General features: G+C 38.0%; 1 protein-coding gene across 1 annotated transcript in view; it reads right to left on the bottom strand.

Moving 5' to 3' along the window:
- ASXL2 (ASXL transcriptional regulator 2) overlaps nt 1-15,288 on the bottom strand; it is a 160,911-nt gene that overhangs the window by 103,480 nt on the left and 42,143 nt on the right. Inside the window, exon 2 of the mRNA XM_070512449.1 lies at nt 10,692-10,774. Within this exon, the coding sequence (XP_070368550.1) occupies nt 10,692-10,774 (83 nt within the window). The remainder of the gene's footprint in view (nt 1-10,691; nt 10,775-15,288) is intronic.

Here is a 15,288-nt window from a genome sequence, read left to right as displayed (position 1 = left end):
TCTGGTGGTCTCTTACTTACTTGGCCAATACTGATTTAGACCCTTTGCTCTTCCCCTCCTAAATAATTATTTTCATTTCTTATTCCAACTCATGTTATGAATTTGTAGTTAGAGTGATAAGATCATCCTTGATTTGTTAGTTTCCTTACCTTTACCCTAATGCTATAGTTGAATATTTGCTATCCTATTCTGGTTCTATTCATCGGTCTCCCTAGTCTGTGGATTGTGACCCCTTTCTCCCTTTTTTCTTTTTTCAGGTATGAGAGCCTTCTTGAGGATTTCTTGTAGTGGAGGGCTTTTAATTACAAATTCCCTTAACTTTTGTCTGTCGGGAAAAGACTTAATTTCTCCCTCATATCTGAAGGAAATTCTTGCTGGATAGAGTATTCTTGGCTGAAGATTTTTATCTTTTAAAGCTTTGAATATGTCACTCCATTCTCTCCTAGCTTGTAGGGTTTCTGTAGAGAAATCCGCTGACAGTCTGATAGGGGCTCCTTTATAGGTTATTCTCTTCTTTTTTCTTACTTCCCTGAGTATTCTTTCCTTATCTTTCCTTCTTGCCAGTTGTACTACTATGTGCCTTGCAGTAGGTCCTTTTACACTGACAAATCTAGGAGATCTGAAAGCTTCCTCTACACACATTTCTCCATCAATCCCTAGATTTGGGAAGTTCTCTTCAATAATTTCGTTAAGCACACTTTTGGCTCCATTTTCCTTTTCCACGTTCTCGGGAATTCCTATGATCCTTAAGTTCTTACTCCTCATTGAATCCACTATCTCTCAGAGATTTTCCTAGTTTTTTTTAATTCTTAGTTCTCTTTCTTCCTCTGTCTGGAGCCATTCAGCCTGTCTATCTTCAACTATGTTAATTTTCTCTTCTATGGTGTCTACACGGGCATTCAGGGAATCCGTATTCTGTTTTATCCATTGTGTTTTTCATCTCTAGTAATTGTGTCTGATTCTTCTTTATGATTTCAATCTCTTTTGTGAAGTAACTCCAGAACTCATTGGCTTGTTTCTCTATCTTTCTCTCTACCTCATTGAGTTTTTTGATTATAGCTGCTCTGAACTCATTATCACTTAGTTTACCTAATTCCAAGTCCTCAGGACTTAATTCTATGTTTTTATTGTTTTCCTTCTGGTCTGGGGCTTTTATAAACTGCTGGATGGTAGAGGAGCAGTTTTTTCACATGGTGGTAGAATTCAGTTGCAGTTACAGCCTGTCGCCACTAGATGGGGGTCGAGAGCCGCGTGTTCTGAGCTCTCCGCCTTCGGGCAAGATGGCGGCGCCCAGTGCGCTTTGCCCGGAGGGAGGGGCTGCTATTCTCACGCGCTGATCTGGATTCAGATCAGTTCTGTTCTCTGATCTCCCGAGGCTCTGGGTTTATGGGGTCCCCGCACACGGAAGCTTTCCCCTATCAGCAGGATTCCACTGAACCAGCGGCAGGAGTCCTGGATGATCCCCTGGTCGTGCAGCCCCTGCCCCAGTCCTTCCTGGACCCTCGCAGCAGGATCGCAGATTCTAGAGGGGGGAGCGACGTTCTCGCCTACCCGTTCCAGTGCCTCCGAGGCCGTCAGCAAGGTTTATGATCTCCGCCTTCTTGGTATTGTAGGTCTCTAACGTGTTGGCATTAGATTTATTCTCTGAAATTCAGTTTTTCCAATCCTTTGTTCTATTTTGGAGGGGAGAGAATCCCGGGTCAGCTCACCCTGCCATTTTGCTCCACCCCTTCTCCCTATAAAAGCACACTTTAAATGTAAAAAGACATAGATAAAAGTGAAAGAATGAAAAAACACATACCACACAAACACTAATCAAAAGTGGCTCTACTCAACCTAAGTGCCCATCAACAGACGAATGGATAAAGAAGATGTGGTACATATATACAATGGAATACTACTCAGCTGCAAAACAGAACAAAATCATTCCATTTGCAATAACATGGATGGACCTTGAGAGAATTATGTTAAGTGAAATAAGCCAGCGAGAGAAGGATAATCTGTGTATGACTCCACTCATATGAGGAATTTAAAATTATGGACCAAGAACAGTTTAGTGGATACCAGGGGAAAGGTGGGGTGGGGGGGTGGGCACAAAGGGTGAAGTGGTGCACCTACAACATGACTGACAAACATTAATGTACAACTGAAATTTCACAAGATTGTAACCTATCAATAACTCAATAAAAAAAAAATTAAAAAAAATAAAGTGGCTCTACTGAGGCCAGCTCTATTGGGGCTCTATTGCCATAGTGGTTAGGTTTGCACACTCCACTTTGGTGGCCCAGGGTTTGCCAGTTCAGATCCTGGGCATGGACCTATCCACCACTCATCAAGTCATGCTGTGGCAGCATCCCACACAGAGGAGCTAGAGTGACTTGCAACTAAGATATACAACTATATACTGGGGCTTTGGGAAGAAAAAAAAAGAAGACTGGCAACAGATGTTAGCTCAGGGCCAATCTTCCTCAACAAAAGTTTAAAAAAAAAAAGTGGCTCTATCAGTATAAAATAGACTTTAAAACAAAGGATATTACCAGGGATAAAGAGGGTTATTACAAAAGAACAGGGTCAATTCATTATGAACACTTAATGCCCGTAATGTATATGCACCTAACAAGAAATATTCAAAATACACGAAGCAAAAACTGAAAAGATAAACAGACAAATATAAAATTATACTTGGAGACTTCAACACCCTTCTTTCAATAATCAATAAAACAACTAGACAGAAAATCAGTAAGAATACTGAACAATAAGAACAACTCTATTAAGCAACTTGACATAACTGACACTTTACCCAAAACTAGCAGAAAACACATACGCATGCTTTTAAAGCACACATGGAACATTCACATGCATCAAGATAGACCATATCCTGAGTCATGAAACAATAAAAACATAGCAACAAAAAATAGAGAAAAAACTGGTTTCTTTTTTAAAAACCTCAATTAATAAATTTAATAAATAAATTGAACAAATCTTTAGCAAGACTGACAAAGACAGGAGAGAAAACACAAATCGCCAATATCAGGAATGAAACAGGTGTCACGACAGATTCTGCAGCCACTAAAAGGACAATGAAGGACCAGTACAAATAACTTTGCACTCATTAATTTAACAACTCAGAAGACTGGGACAAATCCCTCAGAAACCACAAACTACCAATCTTGACCAATAAGAAACAGATAATCTGCATAGTCCTCTAACCATTACAGAAATCGAATCTGTTATTGAAAAACTTCTGAAAAAGAAACCTCCAAGTCCAGATGGTTTCAACTGAGAAATCCACCAAACATTTAAAGAATACCAATTTTACACAATATTGTCCAGAAAACAGAAGAGGGAACACTTCTCAACTAATTTTATGAGGTCAATGTTACTTTGATACCAAAAGCACACAAAACAGCACAAAGGTTAGAAAACTGCAGATCAACCAACATTCATTCATGATGAAACTCTAAGCTAGGGGCCAGCCCCATGGCCAGGTGGTTAAGTTTGCGCGCTCCGCTGCAGCGGCCCAGTGTTTTGTCGGTCCGAATCCTGGGCGCAGACATCGCACCGTTCATCAAGCCACGCTGAGGCAGCGTCCCACATGCCACAGCTAGAAGGACCCACAACTAAGAATATACAACTATGTACCGGGGGGCTTTGGGGAGAAAAAGGAAAAAATAAAAAATCTTAAAAAAAAAAACAAAAACAAAACCCCAAAAAACTCTAAGCTAACTTGGAATTGTGGGCATTTGGGGTTGAAATGTGCCCCCAAAAGATGTATCTTCACCCCTGGTTCCTGTGAATGTGACGTTATTTGGAAATAGGGTCTTTCAAGATGTAATCAAGTGAAGATGACATTCTGGTGGCCCTAATCCAATGACTAGTGCCCTCATAAGAAAATGGAAATTTAGACACAAGGGAATGCTATGTGAAGACAGAGACAGAGATTGGAGTAATGAGTCTATAAGCCATGGAACTTCAAGGACTCCAGGCAACCACCAGAAGCTAGGAGAGACGCATGGAACAAATTCTTCCTCAGAGCCTCCAGGAGGAACTAACCCTGCCAACGACTTGTTTTCAGACTTCTAGCCTCCAGAACTTGAGAAATTAATTTCTGTTGTTTAAAGCCACCCCTAATTTGTGGTACTTTGTTAAAGCAGCCCTAAGATACTAGTAATGGAGGAGAACTTGCTCACCTTGATAAACAGCATCTACAAAAAACCTATAGTTACTATCATACTTAATGCTGAATGAACACTTTCCCCTACCAATAAGGAGGCAAGGACCCGTGCACTCACCATCCTTATTCAACATAGTACTGGAAGTTCTAAACAGCAAACTAAGGAAAGTGAATGGGACAGTGCAAAAGCACAGAAGGAGCTCCAACAGTACTGGTGATGATGACATTTCACAAGTGTTTTTATTATTATGTTTCACAATTTATATATTTGTTACATATATTCTAAGTTTGAAATAATAAAATTTTACCTTAACTCAAAAGAAAATGAAAATAGGAGAGAATTTCAAGAAAGCAGAAATTCCAATTTGGAGATACTGACTTTTGGGAGGCCTTCCACCCAAAATTACAAGTTGGAATCAGATAATCTCTAAAGTCATCTCAGTTCTAAAATTTTCTTATTCTGTCTCCTATGTACAAATTTATCATTCTCAATTTTTTAAATCATAAGCATAAAGAATTTGAATTCTCCATTTAAAAGCATAACTATGATATTCCTTGCCTATTTTCTCTGAAATTCTACGAATAAATAATTAAAATAGTGAAATCTCATTTGTCTTCAGTATTGAGTGCCTATTCTCCTGAAGGAAACTGATCATAAATCCTAATAAAAAAATTAATCTGGTAAGGGAAGTGAAGATATATTACGAAGTATAATATTAAAATAGGTGACAATTCTCCTTTAAAAAATAAAAAATACTGAAAGAGGGGAAGATATACTGAACTGAAGAGGAAAAAGCCAGCTTTGGGAGGTAACATCTAAGTTGATGGTGAAAAACCGTCAAGATTTTTTCATAGAGAGATGAGGATAAAAGATTGCCCAATGTCCTGAGTAAAGCTGAGAAATCTTAGATCCTACACAGGGAACAGTAGTGTATCGATGGAAAGAAATCAAATAAACAAGTGGTATGTGGGACCAGTCAATGATCCCAGTTATTCTATGGAAAAACTACTGAAGGCTCTATGCGAGTTATCAATTTATTGACTTTTAGCTCCAAATCTAACCTTGTTTGCTCTTCTCTGTGATAGCAGAGCTGGACCCTATAAACATTTCTCCTTTGCCAGCTGGCTCAGTGTTAAGTTTTGTCAGTAGAACGCTGGAGCAACAGAGGAGAAAGAAGGGGCGCTTTTCTTTCTGGTTTTAGTCTGCTCTTGCGGCATGCAACACCCAGCAACATGAGGGACATTCAGTGGCACTCACCCTTCTGCAAGGTTCAACAGAACACCTATGGGCAGCTTCCCAGAAAATTCTGCTATTGCCTCAGCTAGCTCCCTAGTGAGCTGGACAGGTGCCTAGCAGGAGCTTTCCAGCAAGTTCTTCTAGTACCCAGCAGGTGCTTCCCTATGTGCCACCCCAGACTACAGCACCAGTGAGCTTTGTCATCCATTGGACCAGAGCCCCACTTTCTCCAGGAGATCTGAATCGTAACCTAGGGATAAGAAGGGGCCTCCTTGAATGTTATTCTTTCCTGGGGCACAGTGCCTCAGCCCTAGAGGCAGTGGTTGCTCCCTGTACCTGCTATTACTGTACTCGTTTTAGTTCTCTTTATCTTTTAATAGTTAGTTAATTCCTGGTTAACCAGTTAATAACTTCCAGTTAACTTAATAACTTCCCCATTCAAATCACCATGTAGCTTCTGGCTGCTGACTAGACCCTGAGAACTACAGAACTATATAGCTCAAAAACTGCAGAGAACATCTCTAAAAAACTCTTAATTTTAAAAGATAAAAAAAATTAATGCCCCAAAGCCCAGAAACAGCTCCATGAAGCTGTATGGGAGTAGTTCTGTGACTGTCTTTGGGAGGCTGGGGTTTGAATTGCCTCTGTACTTCATGATCAATGGCATAGTCTGTAATCACAGGAAGAAGTATGGACTCAAGTCAGGAGAAAATAATAATGAAATGGGGCACTAAGTTAGTTTTCCTGTAAACTGTAAAATCAATATCCCAAGACAAAAAGAAAATATCTCGAGTTTTTGAAAGGCTATTTTAAACACTGATGGCTAACGACAACCATTTGCCATAAAAGTTACACTGATTCAAGGTAAAATAAAATCCTGAATAACTTCCCTTCAAGAGAAACTCAAGTATACAGCCAAAATGTACCAAGCAGACACATCTGTCCCTGAATCCTTAATCTCACGTCTAGTGTCCTGACAGGGAAACAAAAACAGCTAACTATTCTTTCAATATTTAAACTCATATAAATGCACAGCATGACACAGGATCAACTCATCAGCTATAGTGAGAATGCGAGTTTTTCAACCAAGTAAACCCAATAAACAAAATCTCTATTCAATGAACAATATCGATTTTAAGAAAAGGAAACTGTCTAGATAAAAACAAATGATTCAAAGCTTACAGAATTTTTTAAAAGGTGCTAACAGTACTTCAATTTAGAACAAGCAATTCTGTGTGAAAGAGCTCAACCCTAGGGAAATATCACCTAGTTATGGTTGGTACATAAGTTAAGAGAAAAAAACAGGCTATACTTTAGCCATGGGAAACTGAACAAGGAAGTGAAATGTCATAACAAATTTTTAAAAACCATTTTTAATTTTCTGAAAGAACTGTTTATTGGTAGAGTACAGAAATTAACTTCTTTTTCTTTACAAATGACCAAATATCACAATTAGAGCTTCTATCTACATTACCAATAACTGTTACAACCTACAAAAGTCCCAAATTATTCTTTTCTTTCATCTTTTAAAATCTTTTTATCTTTTCTTCCTCCTATGGGCTATTCCAAGCCCTTCTCACATCTTGTTATCTGTCCTAAACAGAACTAAGCTACTTTTAGAACATTCTAGAACATCCCTTTCACCTGAAACAACCCAACTGTATCTTCTTTCTTCCCTATGACTCCTATGGGAAACTCTAGATTATCTTTAAATAGGGTGCATTTGGGTGTAAAAGAAACATAATGGAATACACAAAGTCATACGTTACTGTGAGGGAAAAAATTTGAGGACCTTTTTCTTCCTGTTTTCTAAAATGTTGATATGCTTTACAGTTACAAAAGAGCTTTTAATTTAAATGTTCCAATTTCTGTTAAAGAATACATGTTTCTAACTAATTCATTCAGAATTCCATACTTCAGGTAAATGATTTTCAATCTTATCATCTAACTTCGTAAAGGGACTAGTACATCAATCTTTCTCAGCTAGGAGCCAATCACTTAATTTTTAATGCTTTTTTTGTTGGTTGGTTGTGGGAAAATATACATGACATACAAATTACCATTTTAACCACTTTTTAAGTGTACAATTCAGTGGCATTAAGTACATTCCCAAGGTTGTGCAACCATTACCACTAACAATTTCCAGAATTTCCTCATGATCTTGAAAAGAAACTCTATACCAATTAAACAATAACTCTGTTTTCTCCCCTATTCTCAGCCCCTGGTAACCTCTATTCTACTTTGTCTATGAATTTGCCTATTCTAGATATCCCATATAAGTGGAATTGCATGATATTTGTCTTTTTTGCGTCTGGCTTATTTCACTTAGCGTGTTTTTAAGGTTCATCTGTGTAGCATGTATCAGTATTCCTTCTTAAAGCTGAATAACATTCCACTGAATGTATATTCCACATTTTATATATCCATTCATCTGCTGATGGACATTTGGGCTGTTTCCACTTTAATGTATCTTAAAATAAAACAATATAGTATGGAATAATCAAAATTAAGTGAGATTCTTCAAATTTGGGAAGCAGAGGGAAACTACAAAGGGAAAAAGAGTTGAAAGCCATGTATCGAGGATTGAAGAATGAAAATAAAACTGTAAGAAGCAGTACATCTTCAATAAGTATAATATTTATTTCATTCTATAATCTGTCAGAAAACTTTAAATAAAAGACTATCATTTGACATATCATTGCAGCAAGAGAATAAGCTATAAGTACATTGGAATGTGATCTTCCAACCATTGATACTTCATATATTCATTAACAAGTAGGTTTTCAATGCTTGTAATGTGCCAAGTATGACGGTGGCAGGTGGGGGCGTAGGGGGATGTGAGGGGGAACAGATAATGTCACCCCCTCACGTAATCAGCTTAATGTAAGCCATGGAGAAGTTACATAATTTTTTTAAGATCACAAAAATACATAATTGCAAACCTTAAGTGCTACGAAGAAAGAACACAGAACACTATAATAATTTTAAAAAGGAAAATGCGATCTAGAGGAGAAAGTCAGACAAAATTCTCTGAAAAAGACATAGTCAAACTGACACCTGAAAAATAAGAGTTAACTGAGGGAAAGTACATTCCTTGCTAAGGGATCAGCATCTACAAAGGCTGATGTGGGAAGTATTCCCTACATATTTGGGAACTGACAAAACAAAAATGATATTTAAAGCTATAGGAATGGACAAAATTGCACTTAACCTGGAAAGAAGATAATGAGCAAAACAACTGAGCAAAAAAGCTCATAAAGGAAGACAGGAAAGCAGGAATATCTGTGGTCACTTTAGGTAACAAAACAGAGTTTCAAGAAGGATGTGGTAGTCAGCTGCGTTAAATAATGCTGAGAAGTAGGAGAGACAAGAACTAAAAGTCCCATGGAGTTGAGAAAATAGAAGTCACTGGTGACTTAGAAAGAACTGCTTTGTGGTCACATAACTGCATCACAATATAGTTTAACCAAGAATAGCTGCTTGTAAATTGTTGTCACTAAGTGAAGCCAGAAGCTATTTTTGATGACTGTCATCTTGCTAGCACTTTTTTTCTTTAAGTTCTTCCTTTTTTTCCTTGTGTTATTTACTATTCTTATTTACTGTCCTTGCCTGGTCCCTAGAAGTGACAACGACAAGTTTAAAGTCACTGAGCCTTACTATGTTAGAGCTGGATGAGACCGCAATTGGCATTTAGACCTAACAGACTAATGAAGTCTGATCTCTACATAACAGATTTCCTGGTCTAGTTCCCCAGTGTGTAACAGAGTCTAATCTTACGGGAAGAAATGAAACCTCCGGTTCATTCCTATTCTATAAGACCCACTAGGTGCTATAAAAGGATATTAGAATACCTTAGCAGAATTTGTTCCTCAGAGTCACAAAAATCACTATCCTTTTCTCCTGCAGCCTTATACAAATTGATGAGTGATTAAATGGGTATCGTGTTTTAATTTTAATCTAATTAATCTCAAGTGAAAATTAAGAATTCCATCAATAAATTAAGAGTGATTAATTTTTAAATAATTTACAAAAAATGTTTAAAGGCTATTTCTTCAAGTGCATTTTAATGTTTTAATTTACAAATGTTCACACAATTTTTCAGGGACTATAATTTTCACACTATATAAAGTGAGATATACTAATTTATACTTTACTATTTCATATTAATAAAGAAAACCTAATTTATTCCCAACTTACTGACATTTGGCCACAAATCAAAACAAAAATTAACTGCATTAGCAAAGAAGAGCCAATAAAAAAATCTCAAATTGAATTTCGTGTTAAAGAAAAGAAGAATTAAACTCTAGAACATGTAATAGCTAATTATCAAAAAAATACACTGTTGCCCATTTACAAATATTTCAGCATAGTTCACTATTTCTCAATAGGAACACTCCTGGCATCTGAGCTGAAGAATTCTTCAGTGTGAAGGACTGTCCAGCACAACGTAAGACATTCACCATCCCTGCTATCTGCCTATTAAACATCACAGTGCTCCCTCCTTTCTGGTTACTGTGACAATCAAAAATAGCCCCCCAAAATTCTGAACACTTTTCCCAAGGTCGTTACACAACACGACCCCCAGCTGAGAACAACTAGTAGCAGTTTTAAAGTAATGCAATCTTTTTCTATTGTAATGAAAATATGTCTAATGTAGACTCCCAGATTTCTGCCTTAACATACAAAACATGTTGAACATAATTTTAAAATTTCTTCATGACAGAGGGTCTTGATTATGAACAGCGACTATTATGCACTATTCTAATACAATAAGGTTCCTATAAATTAAAGTGTGTTTTATCTTTGGTTCTATCTTAACTGATCCCTGGCTGTTTTATTTGAACAAAGTAAGACTATCACTTGAAATATATACTGCTTTATATATCTTTTCCACTTTAGGATTTTTGGCCAAGATTATTTCTTCCTAGACTGTCTACCTCTAGCACTCTCTCTGTACTAGATGACTTTTTATCTGCTCATGACCAAGTTTATTAAAAGCCTGAATTGAGAGATGAAGGCTTGAAGATGGCTCCAGGCCTTCCTAACAATTAAAGTGCATGGGTGTGAAGATAGCTACCTTCTGAGAATTTTTTTTAACGTAATTTTGGTTTTGTAAATGTGCTATGACTGAAAACTCCAAAGACCTGACAACTAAAAACATCAGAAATTAACAAAGCAATTCTTACTAAATAATCAATTTCAGGACTAAAGTATGCTGCTACGTACTATGAAAAACTCTATTCAAGTATTATAATTATTACTAACACTTAAATAACTCACCTGATTTCTTTTAGTCCTTCTCTCTGGATAACTTGAAGAATTTCTTTATGACTCATGGGTGTATTGGGGTATTTTTCTAAGACCTGAGAAACAAGTAGATAATAAATTATTATTCTTATTTTAAAGTTCTTATTCTTATTATAACTATATACACAATCATATTTCTTACTCTTATTATAACTATGTATTAATTTCATCCAGCAAATACATATCCAGAGACTTTTCATCCCTTATATTTTGGGATAATAAGAAAAGTGGAAAATTAACAGAATATAAATAGGATCTTCTCTCCTTTAGTCACAAACAGTAAGTCAAATCCTGAAGCAGAAATGGATCAAAAAGGCTAAGATTAGGGGCCAGCCCAGTGGCACAGTAGTTAGGTTTGTGTGCTCTGCTTTGGTGGCCCGGGGTTTGCAGGTTTGGATCCTGGGTGCAGACCTACACACTGCTCATCAAGCCATGCTGAGGCAGCGTCCCACATACAAAATAAAGGAATATTGGCACAGATGTTAGCTCAGTGACAATCTTCCTCAAGCAAAAAGAGGAGGATTTTAGCAACGGATATTAGCTCAGGGCCAATCATCCTTGCCAAAAAAAAAGAAAAAAAGGATAAGGTTAATAAATCAATTATTCATTATTAATTCATAAAATGAAATTATGTTTACTTTCTACCTCCACTCCCACATCACATGCCTACCAGTGGACCTACTATAAGCAACTTAAAGATTATCCATCTTTAAATTTCCAGCAAAGCCTAGTACATGGATGCTCTTGACCAAACTAACATAAATTCTTAACCAAAACAAACAAACAATATTGTTACAATAAAATTAAAATGCTATCTGCGTTCTGGTTCTGATAAAGATGGAGTAAGCATAGTTTACCCTGACTCTCCCATATGGAATGTGATTAAAAACCTGGGGTTCATAAGTTAGGATCCCAGGTGCAGACTCATCACTACTCATCAAGCCACACTGTGGCGGCATCCCACATAAAGTAGAGGAAGACTGGCACAGACGTTAGCTCAGCGAGAATCTTCCTCAAGCAAAAACAGGAAAACAGGCAACAGATGTCAGCTCAGGATTAATCTTCCTCACATAAAGGAAAAAAAGGAAAAACACCTGGATGGAATACACGGAGCAGCTATCTGAGGACTCTGAAAAATACAGCCGTTGGAGCTGGCCCCATGGCATAGTGCTTGAGTTCGGTGCACTCTGCTTCAGCAGCCCGGGATCACGGGTTGATCCCAGGCGTGGACCTATACCGCTCGTCGGCCGTACTGTGGCAGCGATCCACACAGCAAGTGGAGGAAGACTGGCACAGATGTTAGCTCAGGGCTGATCTTCCTCAGCCCCCCCCCCCCCGCCACTCCAAAAAAATGATAGCAGTTGGCTTAGGAGAGGAAACTGTAACTAGAAGTACTACTAATCCAGCATGCGTTTCCTGGTTTGGTTTCCTCTGGGACCATTCAGCCCAGACTCTAAGGCAGTCCAAACTCAGAACCGCACACTAAGCACAGACAGAAATGGCTCCAAGGAAGTCTTCTCTTTTTTGGTCTGAAGAGCAGTAAAGGGGCATCCTCCGGGGGGTTTTTTTCCCCTTTCTCTCAGACCTGGTCCCCAGACAATCCAAAGGCAGCAGCAATGGCTAGACAGGGAGCTAAAACTACAAGAACGTGAAACCCTTCTGCTCCCTTGAGTGTGAAGGGAATTCCCATGGCTTATATTCTTTCTCTACCATCCTGCTGCTTGGCATTGAAGGCAGATACAGTTGTGGAAGAGTGTGGCAAAACGAGAAATGAAAACCCCAGTTGTCTAGTCATAGGACAAGGAAGAAGGGTCTCTCTAGGAGCCAGAAAGTGTCAGGGAACTTGCAAGGAAAAAGGAGCTCAACAAAGTAATACCAGGAAGTTCTATAACCACTCCTGGAGTCACCCCAGAGCTATACAGATGTGGATCTGACCCTAAATATACTATCGGGTTCCCAAATTAGTCACTAGGTGGTGGACATGCAGAACGGATCTGAACAGCTGTGCAAAGGCTTTGAAAATTGGACATTGGAATTTCAGTGCAAAGAAGGTGGGCAGAAACTTGTGACCTAAATCTAACAAGGTTAAATGCCTGCTTTAAAAATCCTCCCATCCTTCAAAAAAGAAAAATTAACATTCTCCACAGAATTTAAACAAGACACAGAGTATCAAAACATCAGAGTGTCTGATAGTATCCAAAATCACTTGACATATGAAGAACCAGGAAAAAAACAATAGCTCACAAGGAAAAATATAACCTAAACACAACAAACCCAAGATGACACGGATGTTGGAATTACCAAAGACTTTAAAGTAGCTATTATATAACCATGCTTCAAGAAGTTAAGAAGAATATTCTTGAAAAAAATAGTGTCTCAGCAGAGAAATAAGATTACATTGTGTGTGTATGTGTAAAACAAAATAAAATTTTAGGATTAAAAAATATAGTAAAATAAAAACAAAATTCGCTGGAGGGGCTCAATTACAGAATGGACAACAGAGGAAAGAGTCAGTGACTCTGAAGATAGAGCAACACAAATTATCCAATCTGATGGATAGAGAGAAAAATGATAGAAAAAATAAATGAACAGAGCCAATGAGGCAATATCAAAAGGCCTACCATTCGTGTCATCAGAGTCCCAAAAGAAGAGGAGAAAGAGTAGAGCGGAGAAAACGTATCTGAAGAAAGAACAGCAGAAAAACCTCCCAAATTTTGTGACATTCAAAACTTCAGGAAGGTCAATGAATCTCAACACAAATTCAAAGAAATCCACACCCAGATATATTACAATTTACTGAAAACTAAAGACAAAAAAAAAAAAATCTTGAAAGCAGCCAAGGAAAAACAGCGTTCCTTTTCAGGGAACAACAATTCAAGTTGACTGTAGATTTCTCATCAGAAACCAAGGAAGGGAGAAGCAGTGGGAGAACATTTTAAAGTACAGAGAGACAAGAACTATCACTCCAAAATTCCTATCTAACAAAAACATCCTTCAAGAATGAAGGGGAAATCAAGACATTCTCAGATGACGGAAAACTAAGACTATTTGCTACTAGCAGACTTGCTTTAAAATGACTTCTTTTAAGTCAATTCTGGTTCCCTTGGATTTTTTTAGATCCAAATTTTAGGCAGACACTCTCACATCTAAATCACTTTCCATTCTTACCACTTAAAAAATAAAGAACCCTTGGTGATTAAAAGATGTCAATGAAAGCTAAAATGAAACTAATTCCCAAGAATCTATACTATCACAAGAGTATTAATTAGTACAGCGAGTTAATCACAACAGATACAGAACTTGTGTAATAGAAATCATTAGTCAGGGGCCAGCCCGGGGCCGAGTGGTTAGGTTCACGCGCTCCGCTTCACCGGCCCAGGGTTCCGCCAGTTCGGATCCTGGGCGCGGACACGGTGCCACTCCTTAGGCCGTGCTGAGGCGGTGTCCCGCATACCACGGCTGGAGGAACCCACAGCTAAAAAATATATACAACCATGTACTGGGGAGATTTGGGGAGAAAAAGCAGAAAAAAAAAAAAAGACTGGCAGCAGTTGTTGGCTCAGGTGCCAATCTTTAATAGAAATCATTAGTCAGATATCCTAGATGAGCCATTAGGTATCACAATGTAATATCAGCAACTACCATTTATGAAGAAGATACAAACAAGTACCATATATTCTCTCAAACGTCTCAGCAATCTTAAAAGGGAAGCATTAATACCACTTAAAAAGAGAGAAACTAATGTTCATTAAGTAAATTTCCAAACATAATACAGCAAGATAAGTGGTGGCCAGAATTCAAACTCAAGTCTATCTTGCACCACTATAGCACACTGTGTCCTGTGTCTGCCATCTATTTTCCCATTTGCTTAATCATAAAATCCAACAAACATATTTCTATTTATCATGTTCTTTGATCTCTCTGCTACATGTGACAATGTTATTAACCTTTCCTTCCTTAGATAGATATTGCTCTCTCCAGACTTTCTTTTTTCCAAAATGTTTCTTCTTAGTCTTTGTAGATGTCTTTCTCTATGCCCATTCCTTAAATATTTTATAAGCATCAATTTGCAGCCTTTGCTTTTCACTCCACCAACTCTCCCTGAATAACATAATCCATTCTCAACTCTTCATCAATCACCCTTATTTTGATAAATGAAAGCAGCAGCACAGTCTGCACATAACTGCCTTTCAAACATCAATCTTGGATGTTCCATAAGCATGTCAAACTTAGTGTGTCCAGAACTTAACGTATTATTACCTTTATCCAAATTAAAGCCTGTAGAGAAAATTGCGCCCTTATTGTCTATATACTAAAAATGTGTAAAATTACTTAAAATGAAGAAAAATACACGACGGAGAGAGAGTTCATAAAAGACTCAATACAGGGGCCAGCCCGTGGCCGAGTGGTTCAGTTCGCGCGCTCCGCTTCGGCAGCCCAGGGTTTCACCACTTCAGATCCTGGGTGCGGACATGGCACCGCCCATCAGGCCATGCTGAGGCAGCATGCTACATACCACAACTAGAAGGACCCAAAACTAAAAATATGCAACTATGTACCGGGGGGCTTT

Source organism: Equus asinus, chromosome 6 (assembly GCF_041296235.1).
Source record: "Equus asinus isolate D_3611 breed Donkey chromosome 6, EquAss-T2T_v2, whole genome shotgun sequence".
NCBI classification, from domain to species: Eukaryota; Metazoa; Chordata; class Mammalia; order Perissodactyla; family Equidae; genus Equus; species Equus asinus.
Note: the sequence above shows the minus strand (reverse complement) of the source record. Positions and strands in the feature narration are given on the sequence as shown.